This window comes from Numida meleagris, chromosome 5 (assembly GCF_002078875.1).
Source record: "Numida meleagris isolate 19003 breed g44 Domestic line chromosome 5, NumMel1.0, whole genome shotgun sequence".
Classification (NCBI taxonomy): domain Eukaryota; kingdom Metazoa; phylum Chordata; class Aves; order Galliformes; family Numididae; genus Numida; species Numida meleagris.
In genome coordinates, this window is record NC_034413.1 from 38581821 (window position 1) to 38604143 (window position 22323).

A 22323-nucleotide genomic window follows, 5' to 3' on the forward strand; every position below is an offset into this window, starting at 1 on the left:
CAGAAATTGGTCTTGGTACTCTCTGATATCAGGGCAGATAAGAATGGAACAAAAGTCTTTAAGCATTCAGAGAAGGTACTTTAAGGGAACTTTTGCATGGTCTTTAAATATTGTATTTCTTTCTTAAGCTGTTAAAGTTCAGCATTTGCATTAAGAATGTCATGCTTCAATGCTTTGGGCTTTGTCTTGGCATTAATAGTGTGTTCTTCTATATACGTACCATTCTTCTTTTAATAAGCACATTTTTCATTGAGTATGTATTGCTTGTTGGGGGGTTTTGATGTGTCAGAAGAATAGTTGAGATTCATGCCAATAAAACATTATTGCCACGACAGCACAGCATGGGATGGTGTTTAATCAAGCTTTCATAACGAGCACTTCTCTTTAATAAAATGTACCGTTAGTAGATAGTTACTTCTCAAAAAGATTGATAAACAGCCCTGTAATAGTTTCATTTTAATGCTTTATTGCATGTTATAAGTTTTCTAATAAAGCTGTATCCTACCAGATAAAGTTCATGAACGAAAATAACCATTCATGCAGAGAAAATAATCGTTCCTGCAGATATAACAGGCTGTCTGAACCAAGGCTGAGATAGCTCATGTGCTTGCACTTCTCGGGCAGTTCAGAGTTGTAGTCAAGGTCTTCAGTATTGCAAAAATAAATGTGCACTTGAGTGATTTTTGCAGTACGCCTTTATCTTTGCAGGCAGATGTTGCTACAGCAACAAAATAAGATCAGGATACCTGTGAAAATGAAGTACATTAGTTTAACCAATACAGGGCCATCAAAAGGTGCAGAATTCCTGATTTTGATACAAGTGTTTTGCAGTGGGTTGCAGCACTACAGGGAGTCAACAGCAGCTTGTCAGGTTTTACTGAAGTTTCAGTTCTTGAGCAAAAAATAAGAAAATCTCAAAGCATTTAGGTAAGACTCTAGATCTCCATGTATTGGCACAACTGTTGCTTTGTGTGGAATGTAGGTTTGTAGAGAAATAATAGTTGTAACTTAAAGTTCGTAGGTATTAGAAGCACTGGGGAGAGCTCCTGAATTTGGAAAAAGCAAGAACTGTTAGAAAAGTTAACAAGAATAATAAGTGTATGATAAAACATAGACTTAGTCAAAGAGCAAACAAAAGACACAGATGCTTTCCTGAAGCAGGATCCTGAAATACGTCAGTGTGTATAATGTTCTCTTAGAATTAGATGGCTAATGCTAATCACAGCTTGAAATCTTGGCCTGTGCACATAGAGCATATTTAACTTTTTGTATTTATTCTCTCATTAATTATGAAACTGCAGGGCTTCAGACAACAGAGAAGTATCCTCTTCAAGCAGCTGGTTGCTTGACCATCAGCACATCAAGAAAAGAAGAAGAGACAGGACAAGACTAAGATCTTTTTCTGTGACTAATGTCAGCACATCTGCCCGAACAAGGCCACTTCACAGTTTCCAGAAGAGAAAACTCTACAGAATGCGTGGTGCCTGTGACTGGAATCAGCAGGTAGGCCTTTGCCTCTCTCTCTTCAGGAGACAAAACCAGGGGCCAGCTGCTGGAGTCTGCATGTGTCTGTCTGGTGTGTCAGAAGAACCGTGCATGCTGTGTTCCTTATGTGTTACTTTCAGGGAGCATAGAGCTGTGCCAGCAGGAGCCCCGAGTTAATGAGTTGAACGTAAAAATCAAAAGATTGCTCAGAATCCTGCTTTTCAAATGAATTTGTTGCATGGCTCTCTTAAAAATCTAGTCAGAGGACATCTCAAGATTTTCTTTGGGAGGCTTGACTGCTGAGGAAACAGACTTTGGTATAAATCAGTTGCCTGCTTGTTATCAGAATATTTGCTTTAACTACAGGAAAGTTTACACAGCTGGTGGCACATTATTTTCTAGGAAATTAAATTGCAATATCTTAATCTGGTTTCCGTTTTTGCCGTTCCCGATTAGATACGTTACTTTTTTTGTGGTGTTTCACGAGTGCTTTAAAACTCTTAAAATTTTCTGCATTACAAAGGAATTCATATTTTAAAATGGGGGAAGAAACATCATTATGCAAGATGAGGCATATCTCTTCACATCTGATATTAATAGCATCTTGCTGTTAGTAGTATATAATGAATTTATTTAGCTGCAATGCTTAAAGCAGCAATTTGGGAGCACCGGCAGGATGAACTCTTTAAAGCAGTGTTAATCCCAAGTGATTTTAATTTCTTCATACTTTGCCTTTGAGAAACAGTGCTATGTTGACAGCAATCTTTGTGTCTTCTCTGCTAGCTGTCTAGAAAATACGGAGTGTACCAGTGGTCTGGGGAAGAAATTTCCCCTGCAAGGATGTTATCTGCGTGTGCTGATTCAGCACCCTCTGCAGCAGAAGCTTGTGAAGAAGAAACTTTATTTCTGTAGCCCAGTGGTGGGAATACAAAGCAGAGTTACACCTTTGTCTTCAGCCAGCTGTAGTGCTGAGCTGCTTTGGGTCACCAGTATTTTACAGAGACTGTAATCAGAAGGGATGTGTTTTAAAAAAATCAGTGAAGGCTTCAGATACTGGAGCTGCAGTAACTGTATGTCTGCTCCATGCTTCTTACATTTCTAGTGCTGGGTTTCCGTACGCTAAACCACCTCCAGTGTCTCTGTACTGAAGATGCAGAGGTGTCCAGAGATGTCTTTGTCTTTGGCAGTAAGAACTCCTGCAGGGAACGCTGTATCAGAGAGGCCTCCCACAGCTTAATCATTGGAATCTCTTGCAGCTTTCCATTTAAAAATGACCACTTTCACTCTCCCTCCAAAAAAATAAGCATTCCCATATTTACAGAGGAGCCTTTAGCATTAGTTAAAAAGAAGCAAAAATTGATGCCATGTTAAGAGAATTTCAATCTAAAATTCTGGAATTTAGGGCATATGTGAAGTTTTGGTATTCCTTCTGCAGTGATGGGATCCAAAATCTAATTGGTTTGGAATCTCTAGGCTACTTTCCAAATACCTAAGGTTCAATTTTACACTTGACAAGCTTTAGTAATGGACGTCATAGATGGAGGCAGAGATCTGTTAATTTGCACCTCTTGCCTGGCGATCTGCTTATTGACTCTGAATCTCAGCATCTTCAGAGTGTTTGAAGGCCAAGTAGCTCGGATGCTGTCAATAGATACTGGAAACGCGCACTAAGATTGTAGTTCAAATGCACCTTCTTCAGCTTTACGATCAGAAGCCTGCCTCTAAGTGTCTGTAAAATCATTGCTAGCCTTAGCCAGCTTGTCATGGCTGACTGTACGTGTTGTACAATTTTTGCTTACCATGGCTCTCAGCACAGACATCTGTGGTTATACTTTGCTTTCTACATGTGGAGTTTACGAAGAGGCCGTGTGGAGAACTGTGTCGTATGCTACAGAGAGATTCTGCTCGTGTTCCTGGAGAAAATAGGCAGTGGCAGCAATCAAGCTGTCAGTTTCAGACTTCATGCAAGTGCCAAACTCAATTAAAGTTTTCAAAATTAAGGTAAAGCAGTTAACAAAGGCACATACAGTGTTGGTTAAAAAAAGAATAACAGTGATCCTGCTGGGGAAGCAAGTGATAAAATTGGACTGGACATTTTCAGCATGTTCTGACAATCAAACCTAAGTGGTTATCAGGTCTTTGAATTAAGAGCCATCGAAAGAGTATTGTTTCATTCAAGAAATTTCATTCTGACAGGCTCTGTCACTTTCTTAGTGCTGCACTCGCTACACTTGGTTACCCAGCTGTTAATGAGATTGCTCAGCTTGAAATGCAAGAATGCTGGATATCAGCCTGGATTGAGTTGTAGATTAGACAGGAGTAAGGCTGCAAAATGGGGAACAGCCTCTGGGATTGATTTTCTTTCAAAATTCATTGATAGCCCAAATAGAAATCCAACAAATTTCCTCTGGCCTTTCATAGAAAAATGAGTTATTCCTTAGTAACACAGAAAATAGCTGGATTTTTAATACTGTGTTACTGTGCTGCCTCAGGCAATGGTTCTCCCACATTTTCTCAAGTTCTAGGTTTTTTTAATAGCTTGTGGTACCCTGGTGTCTTCAGACTCTCATTTCTTTAAGGGCATTAGCTTGATAGCAAGCTGGAACTAAGGAAGACTTGCTGCCATGTCCCTGCAGCAGCTGGGTGGTTAGCAGGGACCAGCTTGAGGAGAAGGTAGAATCTTCTGAACATTGCAGCTCCTCAGCCAGCCTCTGGTTCAGACAGCCAGAGCACTGGTGAGTGCCAGGCCGTGCTGGTGAGCCGTGCTGCTCTGCGGAGAGATCTGTGCAAATGAGAACTAAAGAATTCTGGCTAGAGAAATCACAGCAAAATGTAGACTGCCCATGTCTAGGAGATGTAAGAAATATTGGCTTAACTTTGAGGAATTTTTTTTTTTTCAGAACAGGTGATTGACTGTATACTCTTTGTTGATCTAATGGCATTCACAGTGTTGTCCTTCACATCTCTTCGGAGTCTTTTGGGAAGTTCATTCTCCCCTGCAGCACCCAACACGCATGTTACGAAAAGGAAAGTATGAAGTTGAACTGCTATCCCATAGTCGGTTCGTAAGGTCACTGGGAAGAGAGCCACATTTTTTCTCTATCTACTGCCACTCTGCATACATTTACAACGCTGTCAAAAGTTTGAGTATTTAGTGACGTAATATCTGCCCAGTGCCTGCTGAGAGATGCCCTGTATTGTCCTCTGCTTTGCTGCATTTCAACTCTGAGGAAGACAACTCCCCTACTCTGGTATTTTAGATAATGCTTACACCGAGTAGTACTTAAAAGAAAGCATAGAGCTCATGCAAGAGTCAGTGCAAAGAGAGATGAATCCTTCGCATTGTCTGCAAGTCTAGAAGACCTTCCAGATCAACATGATAGCTAGACTGCAGCGGGGATAAATAAAACAGGATGCGGGGTGTTTGGCTTATCTGCCACCATCCAGTATCCTCAGGAACTTGAGACATCCTTTGGGGCCAGCTCCGCTTGTCCACTAGTTCAGAATGAGTGAACAAGATGATCCGTGAGTCATCTTTTGGCAGTGCTGTCTGTTTTGTATCTTTCTTCCTTCATGATCTAAATATCTTGGTAAGAACGTAGGCCATTTCTTGATTGTGAGTCAGTGCACAAGCCACTCAAAATAATCCATGCACACAGTAAACTCTGGGATGCAGTTTGTTTCAGAGTGGACAGCGTGATTGTAGTGACACATTTCTTCAGCCAGAGTTCTGAATGAATGTTAAAAACTTTTGTGCAGCGTAACACAAAGGAATAATCTGCAGCCACGCTGGAGGAGGAGGATGCATGCTTGTGGACGGGGGCTGGAATCCTGAGATTGCTTCATGTGAAACATTGAGCTGCTGTTGAATCTTTTCCCAGTGGTTGTTGCATTTATAATTTTTTTCCTACCCACGCCCTCTGTGGATTTTCCCGTGTCAAATACCTGAGTGCTCCTGCAAATATTCTTCTTGCAGCGAGGCCCTGGAATGTTTCTGTCTCTGGCTTTTTTTTCTTCCCAAACTTGAAGGAAATAAATTTATCTTTGAGATCTCAAAAGTTGTGGTAAGTTTATTGAAAAGCAGCCACGAGCATTATTGCTACTCAGTCAGTCTCAGAGAGGTCTTTGCTTAGCTGACGTGCCGTGCTGTTTACTAGAGTGTATTTAATCTGTGTGGCTTGTTGCAGGGTTTCTTTCATAACAAGGAATATGTTTTACCAGGACATTTTGTTTCTTGCATCCTAGCTAACGGCATTAGTTTCACTTAGTTTGGTTGAGAGTTGCTTTACCAAGAGTTGTCATTGGGAGTAGGTAGTGGCTTAATCCATTAAAACATTGTACAGTAATAACTAAAGGTAAGAGGCAAAGGAGGAGTGAGATCTAAGTGCTATAAAATTTGGTCCTCTCCAGTTCTTCTCAGGGTTCTGGAGCAGTGTGTTATTTTTTTAAGCTGAAAATTCCCATTGTATTCTGTATTTCCACCTGCTGTAGGAAGACGTGGTTGTGTGGACTGAGGCACACAAAGAAAACTGGAATGTAAATTTGCAGAGTTGCCAGCACTGTGAAAGTCAGGAACTGAGGCAAGCATTTTAGCCACCCACTTCCTAGAATATCATCCCATTTCCTCTGCCAAATTGTCCCATGTTGTTGTGGTTTGTTTGTTTGTATTTTGGAAGAGACAGGTGAATTCTTTGTGCCTGTCATCACGGAATCATAGGGTATCCTGTGTTGGAAGGGACCCACAAGGATTGAGTCAAACTCCTGGCTCTGTACAGGACCACCCAAAATCCAAACGGTTGTGTCCTGTGTCTGTCAAGCACAGATAGAAGCAAAGTGACAATTGCTGGTTTCTCTAGCTCACTCAGTCTGTACATTTTAAAACAAAACCAAAGGAAACAAGAGGCTGTTTAGAAATTCTGTGTAGAATAGTAACTAGCAAGCATTTTATTCACTAGCCAGCTAGAAAGTTTGCCTTCAGTGAAGCACCCGTTTCGCCTTAGTTGCAGTGAAAGGAGTCTACTGGTTGTCATTCCTCTCATTGGTATCCCTCGATATTGGCTCTGCCACCTGCTTCTGCATAGCTCACTGGCATTGCTGGCTCCTAAAAGGCCGTGAATACAAGGAATGTTGTTGTGGTGCCAAGTTTCTTGCAAAGAGGTTTCAAAGAGGGGGTGCATCCTGCTTCAGTGAAAGTGGTGTACCTCTGAGGATATGTCAGTCTTCTGGTCTGGGAGTACAATTCCTTGGTTATGGCTTACCAAGTTTGTAAATGAAATTGCTAGTTGATAAAATCGCTATCGAACTCTGGAAGTTAAAGAAAAAAATCTATTGGTAAAATTAGGACAAAAAAAGTAGTATTCCGATGCATTCAACTGATCTGAATGTGTGATAAGACTGTTGCCTGCCGGGGAGGAAGGAAGGGGGAACTGCTTTAGCTATTGCCTGTAGAACAAAATCTGTCTCTGTCAGGTTTATGTTAAGCCAGTCAGTCAGAAAGTTCTCTTTTCCTTAATGAAACACCTGAAGTGTGCTTTTAACAGTTCCGCAGCTTTACCTTGTTATGGTATTTCTGTAGTGTTTTACTGATCACATCTACTGCTAATGTCAAGACAGTACTTTTACAAAACATATCCTCATGGGTTGAAAATCCTTTTCCTTCTTTGGGTTTATTTCATTGGTCAAAGATTAATCACTCACCTTGACTTTTCGATTGATTTGTTTCTTCAGCAAAAGCTCTTTGTTTCAGGATCTTTAAGACAGCATACATTTCCCACAGAGCAGGTGAAAGTTCATCTCCCATTGGCTTATCTCAGGATTGGAAGAACTGAACTAATTTATACTTCTGAGAGGTGGGTGGTCTGTGGGAGTGGGAGAAGATACCAGTCCCTTTATGACACTGATCAAAATCTTAATTTGAGACGAGCTGGACGCTGAGTAGTTTGTCCTTAGTTTTTTACGAATGTCAGTTTCCCTCAGTTCTCTTCCTGGCAAAACGAACCTCTGCCACAGGATGTGCTGCCGTGTCCTTATCAACAATTCCAGAGGGGCCAGAGGCAGGCTGATGCTTTCACATCCTGGGGCAGCTTGCTTTGCTGCACCTGACCTACACGTAGATTGCAGGCAGGCATCTGGGAAAGGTCCTCTCCAGAAGCTTCATGTGGCAGGGAGGTTCTGTAACACAGTACACATCTTTGGCACCGTCTGTTAGGCATCGTCCCACGAAGGGGTGTCTGAGATGCTTTGCTGGTCTTCTCCCTGCACTACTAGTTGATAAGAGAGAAAGTCTTTGAGGCTTTCGAATTAACCTTTCACTGTCTGTGTGCGTTCCCTAGAAGTATTCTGTTGTTAAGCTCTTTTTAGGGAACTCCTGATGTTTAGCCTGGGAAATAAGAAATTTCATCTACCTGCATGTTCTGCCAGAGGGACATACCTCTGCTCAGTAGTTTGTTGTGTGCAGAAAGAGGTGGGCCATAAGGAACCAAGCTGCCCTTTAAGGCAGGTACTAAAGCACAGAAGCAAGCAGCTAACGTGGTGCTCTGCTGGTTGGAGCTATGCGTAACGCTGCTAGAGGATTACAAGTTAGCTGTGTGCTACGTGTTCAAAGAGGTATCAGCTCTCCACACAGTGGTTCTCTCGTGTCCCACGGGTAAGCCTCTGCAATGTAGCTGGCTACTCATTTACTGAAGAACAGCCTTTAATATTGACAAAGATGGCTCCTCTGTGACGTTGCTGGAAAGTTTTGTGTGTGTGTGTGTGTAGGGCGAATAAATCTTTTTCCTGTCCTTTTTCAGGCTTGTGAGAGTAATCAGAAGCAGACATGACAGATATTCAGCAGAGTGTATTTGAGCTGACTTAATTAACTTGCTGGATTCATACACATTGGTGTAATTGAACTGTGGCTCTCTGTTGTACTGTTACACTTCGGCTTGTTTCCAAAAATGGTAGGAGTTCAGTAATGAGTAGCTGAAACCATGAAGTGAGTATTCACTTCAGAAGTCTTAACTAGGAGTGCAGAACATTTTTCTCTTCAATTATGGCACGCTTCATGGATGCAGACCTTTTTCTCTCTGCAGAAAGGTGGTCCAGCTTTCTGAACCTTCTGCAGCACTGGCACAAGCCCATCACGCTTTGTCTAATGAATCAGTTTATCAGAAACGAGTGCAAAAATGGTTTTGAATATCAAAAGAAATTGCTCACTGTATTTTCTGTGAGCCAGTAAGGCAGTACTAAGAAAAAAAAGCCAAGATTAAAATTCATAATTATCTTTAAAAATCAGATTCTGTTGGTGACGCTGTTCCTTATGAATTTTAAAAGAGCTGCTATTTTAGTTTAATATTTAAAGGCCACACACTTCTGATTTCCTCTTAAGTACGGTGTATTTTCTTTTCCATAATGAAATTAACGTAATGTAATGTTACTCTTCGTATCTACTTAAGCTCAGGAAGCATGAGGTTTTGTATTTCAGCAATGAAGAAAAATGGTTCAGTAGATGTGTAAGGTATAGAATAGCAGGGGAAGAAATGACAAGAGTTCAGTAATAGCTTTTTTGCCTTCTGAAGGGTTGGCATTGTAGCTAGGCACGCCACAGAGGCCTCTCTTCAGAAAGCTATGTGCCTTGGTTTTCTTGAAACCACTTCTTGCTGCTGTGTCTGGATGCTGATGACTGTGGGGTGGTTTTGTGTGGTTGTTTTTTGGGAGTTGGTGAGCTGCCTTTTTCTTGGTTTTTGGTTTTCTGGTGTGCTGCTGTAATAGCCAGTCAAGCTGTAGCCTCTGTTCGACACAGAATTGGAAGGGAGGAGAGGTTGGTTTCCCAGGAGAGTTCTTGGTTTTTTTGTCGAAGGTTGAAGCACTTTCTCTGAGCAAGATGCTCTCACTGCAGAATGAAGGGCTTCAGAATTTTTTTCTTCAAGAGTTGATTAAATCAACATTCCTGACAAACATCACCATTTCACTCATTCAGCGTTTTCCAGTGGAAAACTACTGCATCAGAAATTTAAACCAGATCCGGTAACCGGGAACTTAGACACTGCCAGGCTTGTTTTTAGGCTTTTTTTTCTAGTAACTTCAGAGGGATTTAAATAAAATTACTCTCATTTCTGTTGAAGTCCTTATGTTCTTTTGAATTATGAACCGACTTAATGAAAGATTGAATTATTTAGGTGTCGATGCCAGAGCATTCAAGGAAATAATGCACAGATTCAGGCAGAAGGTTTGTAACTCCCACCACAGCCAAGATGAGGAAAAGATTTTGGCATTTACCAATGTTGGCAATTTGATTTTATTACTGTTTGAAAATAGAATGTGATTGTGGAGGTTATTTGGCCACTTTCTGCGTGTTTTTCAGCAGGCTTAGCTGTAAGCTATATTCTGAATGTGTTTGTAAATGAAGTGAATTCAAGCAAGAAAAAGTCAGGACTAAGGGACTGGGTGTCAGTATGTGTTGCTCTTACCCATGTATTTTCTAGAGAATTTTACCAGTTGGTGTTTGGGGATTTCTTTTAAAACCAACTGTACTAACTGTACTGTGGATTCATTTCTGGAAAAAAAAAAAAATCAAGCAGAGTGAGTGCAGCAGCAGCAGCTTAAAATAGCGGACATTCAGGAAACCAATTCATTTCTGAAAAACAATCTGGTGCAAATGGGTTTTTGTACAGTTTGGAAAAGCAAAATTTTGAAATTGCATGAAGGTAAAAGCTCTTTAGGCTTTAGTTTAATGGTCTGTATAACGGGAAACATTAAGCTCACTTTAGCGCTTACCCCTCTAGTGTTTCCAAACATGTCCCCGTCCTGCCAACACTTCATGGATGTTTAACGTTTAACGGGAGAAGTGTCCCATATGTCTGACATGGGAAATAACACAACACTGTCCTGAAGGAGTCCTGGGCTAGAAAAGAATTATTTCCCAATGAAGTTGAAACTACTTCTGCGTAAACCCGTGTACAGAGGTCAGGATGGCTTAGGGACCGTTAATGTTTTCTTTTGATCCAAATGTGAAATTCAACGAACGGTCCTTGCAACCACAGGGTCTCCTCTGCTCCACTTATAACGTGAAGCTTACATGATTTTAATATATCCTGCAGTACAAAGGTGAACAATTTTTAATGAGATGTTTTCTGACTTACTGTGGGTTGCAAATACTGATGCCACACATCATCACAAAATACAGATTTCAGTAAGTAGAGGGAGAGCGTGTGGTGGATGTAAGCACCGCATCACTAGCAGATCAGATGAGTGACACTGCTAGAATACAGCCTGGACTCTCTCAGGCAGGAGGAAGCAGCTAAAGAGATGTCTTGGATTCAGGAAGCAGAAGGACTAAAAATACAAGTAAAGTTTGTTTGATCGTCTTCCTTCTGATGCAGCTGCTGGATGGTTTCCTCTTGTTCCATAAAAAGTCTTAAGAAAATCAAGAAGGCCACTGTTACATTCATTCTTACAGTTTATTAAGTTGAAATCCTTTTCCAGGAGACAATAAATGTGGCTGTTTGCACAATATGTAGCTGAGAATCTTGATACCTCAGTGTTCCTGTTTCCTCTCTGCTCATTTTATGATTCTGCAGCATTTGGCAAAGTAGCAAAACCCATTTTTTCGTGTGCACAGCAGTGGATGACCTTAAAAATGTCAGCACCTTTGGGGCTGCTACTCATAGTACCTCGTAAGGCTGAAAGTGGCATCAGCAACACTACTTTCCTGCAGTAGCTTATTCTGAAGCGTGGGCTTGTTTTGACTACTGCTTAGTAGTACTGTGTTCCGCTCTTTCCTTCTGTCTTTGAGAGCTCAGCGTTCTGCCCGCACTCTGCTACTTATTTCTGCCTTCTCCCCTTGCATTTTGCCATGCCATCTTGCTACTTTGCACCTACCAGTTCTGTGCAATCCATCACTTCACTTTCTGTGCCTTAACAACCCTTGCAAATAAGCAGCTACGTTAATCTTTCTTCACAGTTCTCCTCCTTGTGGTAGTTCCCTTATTACCTATTAATCAGTCAGTGCATCCATCTCCTGTATTTATTGCTCTGTATCTTCTTTCGTTTATGTTGTAACAAGGTAAGGACTTGGCCCTCTTGTTTTGTGTAAATAGTATGCACAAAATATTTAATATCGTCTTGCTTTAAAATGTATAACCTCAAACTGTCTGGAGAAGTAGCTACTAAGAATCTTACTGAGGGGAGAAATGGAGGAGCCTTATGTGCTTCGTTGGGCGTTAATGCTTCTTGCATCCATATCTTGCCTGTTGTGCTGGAATGAAATTGTGCAGGGTTTTTCCTTTTTTTTTGGGGGGGGGGGGTCATAGGATTATATAGGAATAATGATTGGAAGCAGCTACATTTTGCTCTGGAAACTCTTGACAACTGGTTCCTGGCCACTAATAAAAGGGTATTTTTGTGTTCTTTGTATTGTGCACCAGAGTGGAGTTAGTCATATGTAAACTACCTGATATTTGTGCAAGTACTTTTCCCATTGATGTGTCAAAGAGTGACTGAGGGTTTTTTTATTCTTCTGGTCCAGTTGGAGGGCAGTTAAGTGAGTAAAAGAGAAGTTAACCTTTGTTGCTGTGTCTTCATACAGACTTCATCATTTAGAGATACCTCCTGTCCAGACAGAACTCAGTTACCATGTATGGTGCCAGCCTCAGCATTGAGCAGTAGCAAGTACAGTACGGAATCTAAAATGCTGGATTACGTGCAAGAGCTGGACTCTTCCTTCCATCCGGTCTTATCATTCCCTTCAGGTAAGTAACTCAAACTCCATGCCTCCACAGAGAGTGGTATGCTTGTGAGAGCTGTGAAGTTTATGGACTAACTTCCCTCTGGAGTGGCTTTTTCATAGGGCATAGTTCTTACACATAATTTCCTACTGGAAGAACAGGTGAGTTTAGACCAAAGGAAAATCATAGTTCCATGCTGATATTTGAAAAGCACATCTTCTGAATTTCCCATACCAGTAAGGCAATTGCAGCTAAGAAAGAGTGGTCTGGGAAAAATTTTTGGTTGAGGTGTTTGTGGCGAGTTTCACAGTGTGTCCACTCCAAGTCAGTGGTAGTCCCTTAAGTGGTGCTTTTCCCACACGTCTTGTTCTGTTGTTTTCGTGGGCAGCTTTCACCTCAGGCCCTTTGCACTGGGCTCAGGACGTTTTCTTTAGTTTTTGTCATTGTTTTAGTGATAACCAGCCTTTTGGTGATGGCTGATGTTAATGATTTCTGACATCTGATTCTTTAAATCTTTTTAAGCAATAATGCAGATGTTGTCTCTGTCTCTTCTTTGCCCTGAAAAAGCAACTTGCACTTCAAATTAGCACATCAAGTGCTATTGTCTGCAGAAGGGATTCATACTACAGATTTTTTTTTGTTTGTGATGTTTTTTGCATTTTAGACAAAACCTTCTTTTTCCTGACCAGTACGAGAATCCTGCTGTAATGAGGGCTTCTTTGCCACAAAATAATCCCTACAGAGGAGAGCTGTCCCCACACGCTTCCTGGGTCACTTGGTGCCAGTTTGTCTAACTAATCAAGTTGTTCCCTTGCTTCAGCTTCTGAGCAAGGACTGCTGACCACAGCAAATGTTTTGGGTGGCTTTTGTCAGTGTTTCTTTAGATATCTGTTCAGGGGTAGTTGTATAAGGCTGTGCCCCTCACCTTCATTCTTGCCTTAGTCTTAAGGGAGACTAGGAAATTTGACAAGAGCATTGGAAGTCTATCAGAAAAGAAAACCAACTCTAGTCATCATGAAAATAAAGAAACTGAAAGACTCTGGATTGCCTTGGGGATACTGTAGGTCATTTTGCCAGGTTGAAGGAAGAAAAATGTTATTCTGATACCAAGGACATCTTTCTTTTGAGGAATATTTATCCTCTTTTCCAGGAACCTTATCCTTGCTAATAATAGATAAGACAGGATAAGAGTGCTAGACTACCGTGTCCTGCTTGGACACACTCCTTGCTTTTGAGGGAATGGAGATTCCTGCTGTGGACTGTGTTCTGCGCACGTTGCTGTCTCCTCCTCCTCAGGAGGACTGTTAGCTATTTGTCATTTTCTTTTATATGAAATAATTATTGTGAGTAAGCGTACGCTAGAAATTTTCCAGTTTGATCAGGTAGTATGATTCACTTTCATATCTTCTTTGCAGCTTCCTCAGTTAACCCTTCCCAGAGGGATAACTTCTCTTAAAATACCCCTAGTGGTATCTCCACATCTCTTACCGCTTTCTTCTGAATAAAAAAAAGTCTGTCAGCAAAGTATAAAAAAAGGCTTTCTTTTTAATTTCCTCTATGTTAGAAAATATTATTGGTTCTTGTCATATTTTGAAGCTCTGGGAATTAGATTTTTCAGTGTGTGAAGAGAGATTCAATACAAGATTCAGATCTTGTTTGTTCTTGTAACTATTGTTTTATTTTTACTTTTTAATTTCAAAGGAGAATTTGCAGGCGAGGTAATAATGCCATGCAGTTGGACTTGCTTGCTTCAGGAAGTATAATGGTATTATTCAGATCCTGGTCTTAAGAGATTCCATATTACAAAGGATCTTTAACAAAAAAGTGCAAGTGATTGCATCATACCTTGAGCATCAAAGTGCCTTTTCAAACTTACGCTTTGACAGATGGAACATGGTAGGTTTTATCTAAGACATTGGGCCTGGTGTTTTAGCACCTAGTTTGTGGATAATCTGGAACAAATGCTGTTGCCCTTTTAATTAAGGTACAGGAGCACATAGTAAACAATCTCTGAGACAGAGAGGTTGTTCTTCAGGAAGAAATCAAGAGAAGCTTTTTGTTTGTTTGTTTTTCTTTACATGAATGTCACGACTAACAAAGTTTTCAGACCTTCTTACATTTTACTTAAAGGTAGAATAGGAAACATGCCAAAAACCTTGGGGGAAAGAAAACCTTTTGCAGGTCAGCTTTGATCTTGAGACAAAATACCTACTTAGATCAGTATCAAATTGAAATAATTTGTTCTTTTTAGTTAGCAAATTACGTTGAAAGGTTCTGTCCTGGCAAGTCCTCAAGGCACATGAGGCTGTGGTTGTATGTAAATAAAAACAGTTTAATGCCCGCCCTGTGGCCTTGTGCTTGGTCCTCTGAATGTAATAGTTGTCGAGCCTGCTTCTTATGTTGACATATTTCTTTCTACTTAATTTCTTTTTTCTTTTATTTCCAGAAGGGCTTTTCTTATAGTGACCTATTTTTCTTAAGCCTTCCTTTCTTAACAACAGTGGCTAAATTCCTTACCACTTGAGATGTTTTGCAGACTAATTCTTGGTTAGAACTCCCTCAGGAAATGAATTACATTTCCTGCTGTAGCCTTTGCCAGAGAGAGAAAGAAGGAATGTATCTTGAAATTACCTCTAAGCTCTCAGCAGTAGCAATTTTGAAAAGCGTTAATTACTTGTACCCAAAAGGCTGAACCAAAAGCCTTGTGGATTATAGGAAAAATGCCCTGTGTGCTCTCCACTGTGCTGGGTTTAGTGCAGAAGTTAGCCAAGAGGGGTCGACCCCCGTCTTTCTCTCATTATATCCTCCAGAGCTTGTTTTCATGAAGATCAGTTCTGGAGTCACGGCAGGTACATAGTTTATTCCTGAGTGCGACAGCCCTGAATTTTCCCCTTTGCCGTCAAAGACTACAAAAGTTAAACTGTTAATCTACAGAGTGCCCACACTGAGATTTGTTGGGGAGCATCAGTTGAGTCCTGCCTTGATTTTAGTTGTCTTACTGGCACTTAAAAGATCGTAGTGCTGGAGGGCTTGGAACCATTTCAGCATAATGCCTTGGTCAGCACAGGTGGCAGCGTAGCTTCACAGTTAAAAATCGACTTATTTCTACCAAGGTGTAACTCGCTAGCAGAAAGAAAGGTACCTTCATGTCTTACTCTCAGCAATTACAGGAGATTATCTCAGAATCATAGAATGGCTTATGTTGGAAGGGACCTTAAAGCTCACCCAGTTCCAACCAGCTGCCCTGAGCAGCGCTGCCCCCACCAGCTCAGGCTGCCCAGGGCCCCATCCAGGCTGGCCTTGGGCACCTCCGGGGATGGGGCACCCACAGTTCTCTGGGCAGCAGTGCCAGGGCCTCACCGCCCATCTTATGTAATACTTGTCTTAGATAACTGATAGAAAAGGCTACAGTGGAGGATAGCACACGTGCAATAATTATCTTGCTGAGAATTACTTTGCCTGAAATGTTTTGTTTATGTGTGCAGAACTCACACCTTTGAAATGTCTGGCTGGGCTTCTGGGGGATATGGTCATCAGGTTTTCCTTTCCAGTTTCAGATGCTTCCCTAGATTGTGTCCAGATTGACAGTGTCAAGATACTGCAGCCATGTAGTGAGCAGTTCTCAGAGCTGAGCCATTTTATGAGTCACAGGACTCAAGGCAACTGCGCTGCTCATAAATGATATTACATAGCATTGTATAAATTGATTCCTAGACCTCTAGCAACGATGCCTATTTCATTATTTCATAGGTTGCCATCTAAACCTCATGTTGTTTGGATTATTTATTTTTTTTAGATATTCCTCTTCACGTATACTTTGAAAAATTGTTAAGGAAGGATGACATCAAGGGAGAACCTGTTGATGCCTCATATCCTGGAGTGGAGTTTAAAACATCTCCAGAAAACGGTACGTAAAGCAAAATATTGCAACATTTGCAAAACTGTTTTTCATTAGTCTGTCCTGAAAATGTTCAGTTTATAAATTTAGCAAAAGCAGTTATCAGGGAAGGTAACTGGCCATGGATTTGGGTGGAATAGGAATCTCTAGAACACAGTGTCAGGTACTCCTGTTACTCTGAAGCGATCCCATCAGGAGGGCACCAGTACAAGTGCAGGGAGTTTGGACTACGAGTTCCCTGCAAACACAGGTGCCCCACTGCAGTATTTTTAATATTTGGATCCTTACCTGAAGTTTGCTTTTTCCACTGTCAATAGTTCACCAGGTGAGATTGTCTGGAATTGGAACCACGGAGAATAAGTTTGCTTGATACGTGCTTTTTCTGTTGTAGACTATAATCACCATAATGTTGCTCTTAAACGATGGAACAATAGCTGTTTATCTAATTCCAAATCTCAATCAGTGTCAGGAACATCTGAGCAGCTGTCAGAGGGAAGAAAGAAAAGACATCTCAGTGAGACAGCAGTGGGTAAGAGAAAAACTGTGTTGTTTAAGACAGTACTATTTGTTAAAATACATACTGTATAAAGGAGTTTGTCATTGTGCTTTTGTGAATGAATTGTAAGGTGTCTCCAAAAAGGATACTATTACGAAACTTTTCAGGAGCAAAGAAATGGACTTAAAATGCCGGGAAGAATAACGTGCTATTGTAAAGCACCGTAATCCTTCTCTTTTTTCTTCAGTGTGTATTGCAAAAGGAGGCAAGCTTCTGTATTTTATTTTTGGAATACTCTTTAAGGAAGCTGCTTAGCAGTCCCACTGTGTTTTTGTAATGCTGGGTGTCATTATTTTCATGACTAATTTTTTTTATAGTAGTCTAGTGAAACAGACTGAATTGCAAATTTATCTGTCAAATCACGTGCCCAGCCAAACATTTACTATTCCTGGCATCTTTGGTCAGCGGCGCTTGGTTTCTTGCGTTCTGTCATTTGTGGTTCTGGTTTCCTTCCAGGCTGTTAGGAGCACTTGTGGGTAACCAGTGCTTATAATTAGTGTTTTCACTCTTGTTATCTTTATATTGTAAGCCACTGAATCTCTACTTCAGCAATAGGTAAATTAATAGAAGCTGCCCTGTGATTTCTATAGAGCCACGTAGCACAATGTGCTCATATAGAGACAGGAAATTGAGCACGCCCGTGTAGATTTAAATAATTCTCCAGGCTATTGGGGTGTAAAGTCTAACAGATTCTATTACAGATTCATTTATGTGAACTTTGGGAAAACTTTTGGCAAAATTCCTCCCAAAAGATATGAGGAAAAATGATAAGTAAGAGGGCAAACTATATTAGTGTAAAATGTCCCCTAGGAAAGAACTAGAATGTATAAATCAGCGGTTAACGTGATGGGAAAACACACTTCTAGCACATATCCAGGTAAAGCTGCAAGGTGCAGTCTTGGAACGCAGGTGGGAGTGTGGGAACTGCCGCAGAGATAATGTAACCAAAAATTATGATCTGTTTAAAAACAAGAAGAAAGCCAAGATGCTTATCGCCCCGCTCCCCCTCGCCACCAGCAACCTCCGCCGCCTCCCCTCTCACCAGTCACCAGCCCCCAGAAGGCAGCTGCTGGCCCAGCGCTCCTTGTAACCACGCTGCTTCCCCAAGTGAGCTGTCATGCACACTGAGAGCAACAACGGGAGTTACTGGGAGCACCAGGGAGAGGACCTCTTGATATAAACATTCTGAAGTTACAATTAGTCCTCTGCTAATAGGATTTGGCTACTTGAGGTAACAGAAGAAAAAGACGAAGAGAAAAATCTTTTATCATTAAGGATCGGTTTCCCAATGCCAGAAAACTGCTTTGTGGTATAGTTGTGAGTAGCAGCAGCAGCTCTAGTTTATTAGTGCTATGGGTGTAGTACTACATATTTATTCCTAATTTGGGCTCTGTCTAGGAGAAATTATCCATGGGGAAGGTCAGCTTGATGAACAAGGCCAAAAATAAAAGCCGTGTGCCAGGGAGCTGCAGCGCTGCCTGGGAGATGGGAGTTCACGTCCTTGACCCAGCCTGTGCAGTTTGGATTTAGGATCTGAGTTAGCTTTTTTTTTTTTTCAAGTTGGAATCTGCTGATTCTTTTTATTGTTAATTTGTTCTCATATTTTTAATCTGGGCATTAAGGTAGAAGGTGGTTAACTTCTGAATCACCCTAAATGCTGCTTCCACTGAGACTGAATATAAGAGAACGGGAATTAGGACTTGTCTGGAGCAGTGGGCCAGTGCTAGGAGAAACCATGCATGGAGATGGAGGAACTCATTTTGCTTGTTGGCACCACTGCCAGTTTTATTTTATTGTTTGACCATTTATCCAGGAGGAATCTGTCAGTTAGGGATTGGTACATCAGGGAGATGAAGCGCTCTTAGGGGATGCTGGGAAGCATTCTTCTAGGTCTGATTGGATTTGCTGTGTGTAGTCTAGGATGGTTTCTGTAATAAGAAGCAGGATTTGCCCACATGAGGTTGGTTCCAGCAAAAGAAATCCTTTGCAGAAGGAAAGGGACGAGTTTTGTGGAACAGCAATGACAGGATGAGTAACAAGTGTTTATTTAGACAGCTTTTTTTAGTATTCATTAAATCTCAAGTGGATAGCTGTGGGCTTCTAGAAATGACTTTACTATTACTGTATGGAAAAATATCCTTAGTCTAATAGACAACAGTCAGCATGCATTTTTTTATTACTGTTCTTTTGTGACAGGCGAACGTAACACTAGGTTTGAGACGTTCTCCTTTCAACATGCAGAACCAGAATGCCCTAGCAGTTTTGCAGCCGGGACCAATATCGGTGCGATGTCTAGGCCCACTCACAGCGCTTCATCACAGGTAGAGGAAAAATGCATCATTGTCTTAGCTGAAATGTTAATGGAGTTGTGCCAATTAATAATCAAAAATGTGTGCCCTTTGTATCTAATTCAGTGTTAAGTTACAGTAAAAAAAAAAAAAGTTTTTTACATTAAGTAAATTATTCCGGATTATGTGTGCTTGGAAAACAGATAATTGTTTGTTAAAGAGTTTTACAGATAATAGAACTGATGCAAACATTTTAGTTACTGGCATTGGGCCTTTCATTTTACTTTTTCTTGAGATTTCATGGAATATAGCCCAATTTATGCTTCCAGGTTTACACAAGAGCTCTTAAAACACTTTCTTCTTGGTGCAGCTGCACAAAGTGGTCTCACAGTGCAAATACAGTCACAACACTTGTTAAGCCTCAGCTTCACTGTTTGAAACCTCTCGTGGAGCACGACTGGCAAAGTCTGGTATAGAAATTTGCTGAGGAGCAGCAGAGCTCTGATTCAGCAAAATCCCTGAAGAAACTTTGTTTTAATTTTATTGCAAGTAATGAACTCAGATTTCAGGCCTTCAGTTCTGTTTGACCTAGTGCTATGCTGGTGCCTGCCAAGTTTTAATCTGGTGATGATGGCTGGAGAATTGAATTCAGATACACTTCTTCCAGGCAATTTTGACAAGAGCACAGATCTCTTAATTTCTCTTTTTTGATGAAGCCATCTTTGAAGAACACCTAAATGAGCATTTTAGAATAGATCTTTTTCCATTACCATTCAGCTAAAAATTAAGATATTATAATATGTAATATATCATGATTTAAAGCTAAACTTTCCCCTGTAATCGTGGAAGCTCAGTTTTTATCCTTGTAGGTTCCTTGCACTACTGACCACAGAACACCAGGAATCCTAGTATGCTTGTGGCAAAGCAAATCAGTTATGAAGAAGGGAGCATTAAATTTGAAGATCTCTTAAATAGTCAAAATTAATGGTAATTGAAATTAGGGAAATGCCCACTGATTTCAGAAGGTGTTATGAAAGCAAGGAGTAAATCTTAGTGAAGAGATGGTTTTAAGATTTGCTGAAATTCCTTTTAAAAAAAAAAGTCATTTGACTTCTAGAATCTCTTCAAGCGAGAGTTTCTTGTGCACTTCTGTTATTTCTCAATTAACTTAGTTCCTGTGTTGTAAGCTGATGAATCTTGAATTGATTCTATTATACAGCATAACTCAAGGAGGAGGCTGAGAAGTGAGAGCTCCTATGATATAGACAACATTGTTATTCCAATGTCACTGGTGGCACCATCAAAGTTGGAGAAACTACAGTACAAAGAAATCCTTACGCCAAGGTTTGTTCATGACCTCCTTAGTTGCAACGAAGGCAGCAACATGAACGTGACAGCATTAAGGATATCGATAACTTGTAGTTAGATAATGTTACAATACTGAGATGATCTTCTCATATGCTTGACTGTTTTTTTACTACGCACTTCAATTTGTGTGTAGGAGTGGGTGAAAAGATGGGCGGTAGGAAGACAAGGGAAATAAAGCAATAGGCGCAGAGTGATGGCAGATGCAGAGACTGGCTAAAAATAGAAGGGATTTTATATCATCTTAATTGTAGTGGTGCTTGTAGGCTTACGTATGCTATTAGGCTGACCCTCTCAGGAGTTGCACGGAGATTGCCATCTTTTGTGTGCATTTTGGTTCATTTAAAAAAAAAAGTAGCTAACTATTTTCGGCAAATAAACAGAAATGGTTTTTTAGCATATATTTTTAAAACTTACCCATTCTGGTACTGGAGAATAAGCTTAACTTTTTCCATATACCATAAACCTATTATTTGTAATTCTAGAGATTCAATAAACAAGTTAAACGTCTTTAGATTGCTAGCACAGGGTAATTGATCTCCTCTGTTGTAGTTCAGTGGCTTAGTGATAATGCACCTGAAATACTGAAATGTAGTTGTTTCATATTACAAATCTCTTATTTGTGTTTGGTTTTATAATGTTTTTAAAGCTAAGAATATTACTAAAACTACATTGGTTAACTTAAGAGCGTGTCAGGAAAAGGAAAGGTTAAATATTGAGTTAGGAAAGAAAAATTCCAAGCATCTGTTATGGGCACCTTATATCTGAAAGAATTTTATCTGTAGAAATAGAAGAGCACCTTGACTACTGGGTTCACTGTTGGGCCCCTCACTGTAAGAAAGACATAGAGGCCCTGGAGTGTGTCCAGAGCAGGGCAAGGAAGCTGTGATGGTCTGGAGCACAAGTCTTGTGGGGAGTGGCTGAGTGGGCTGGGGTTGTTTAGAAAGAAGCTCAGGGGTGACCTTATAGCTCTCTACAACTCCATGAATGGAGGTTTTGGTGAGGTGGGACTCAGCCTCTTCTCTTGCAGTGAGAAGGACAAGAGGGAATGATCTCAAGGTGCACCAGGGGAGGTTCAGGTTGGATGTTAGGAAAAAATTCTTCTTTGAAAGAGTCAGGCGCTGGAACGGGCTGCCCAGGGAGGTGCTGGAGTCATCGTCCCTGGAGGTGTTGAAGGAATGTTTAGATATTGTACTAAGGGACATGGTTTAGTGGGGAAATACAGTGGTAGGTGAACAGGTGATGATCTTAGAGGTCTTTACCAACCTTGGTGACCCTGTGCTTCTTTACAGCTGAAACAATGACGCAGCTTTCAGGTGAACTGACTTCTCTTGTTTGATTTCTAGCTGGAGAGTTGTTGAATTAGAACCTTTGGAAAGATCTCATGCAGATGAAGAAGAGGTAAGCTGTGTTTTAATTAAACCAACTGCTCGGTTAAACTAGATGTATAATTGGGATAATTGGTATGTATTTGCTAAAGTCACTGACTTTGTGCAAATCCCAGTAAGTTTCACATTTCAAAAAATAAAGGGTGTCAGAATGTGGAAATACATCCTACCCCAACCTACCTGACCCTGTAGTGGATGACAGAAATGCAAGTATCTCCAATAATAATTGCTTTTCGTCTAACTCGTACGTCCCTTGCTATTGGCACAGTCAGAGCTCGTGTAGCGTCCCCTTGCTCCTGAGCATTCAGATGTTGGGTCTGTGACTGTGACTGTCTCTGGAGCTACCAGTGCTATAATGTCTCTTGTCCTTTTCCTTCATGGCCAGTTCCCATGGCCTCTTGCCCTTCAAGAGGTAATTTGGCATTTTGCCTGCAGGCCCAGAAGGTTCTTCAAGTTTTCTTCTCAGTGTTCTTTCAACCCTCCTGCTGGAAGCAAACTTTTCTTTCTCAGGAGCAACACAACCTTTGGGATTTCCCGCTCGTCTTTTTTGCCACATCTGCACATCGTGTGCTACTACCGTTGCTTTCTCCAGACGTAAAAATCTCCCTCTTTCCTTCACAGAATGCCTGTGAACTTA

The 22323-nt window shown here is 40.9% G+C and overlaps 1 protein-coding gene across 5 annotated transcripts in view; it reads left to right on the plus strand.

Moving 5' to 3' along the window:
* The window catches only part of KANSL1L (KAT8 regulatory NSL complex subunit 1 like), a 55501-nt gene that overhangs the window by 25178 nt on the left and 8000 nt on the right, over positions 1–22323 (plus strand). For 4 of the 5 annotated variants that reach the window (XR_002439026.1, XM_021397550.1, XM_021397553.1 and 1 more), the window contains 7 exons: positions 1302–1503; positions 12053–12215; positions 15988–16098; positions 16481–16618; positions 18842–18966; positions 20153–20277; positions 21645–21699. Coding sequence is in view for 4 of the 5 variants with exons in the window: in XM_021397550.1 (XP_021253225.1) it covers positions 1302–1503; positions 12053–12215; positions 15988–16098; positions 16481–16618; positions 18842–18966; positions 20153–20277; positions 21645–21699 (919 nt within the window). In the remaining variant the exon portion in view is untranslated. The remainder of the gene's footprint in view (positions 1–1301; positions 1504–12052; positions 12216–15987; positions 16099–16480; positions 16619–18841; positions 18967–20152; positions 20278–21644; positions 21700–22323) is intronic. The other variant, XM_021397552.1, reaches the window with a different exon arrangement.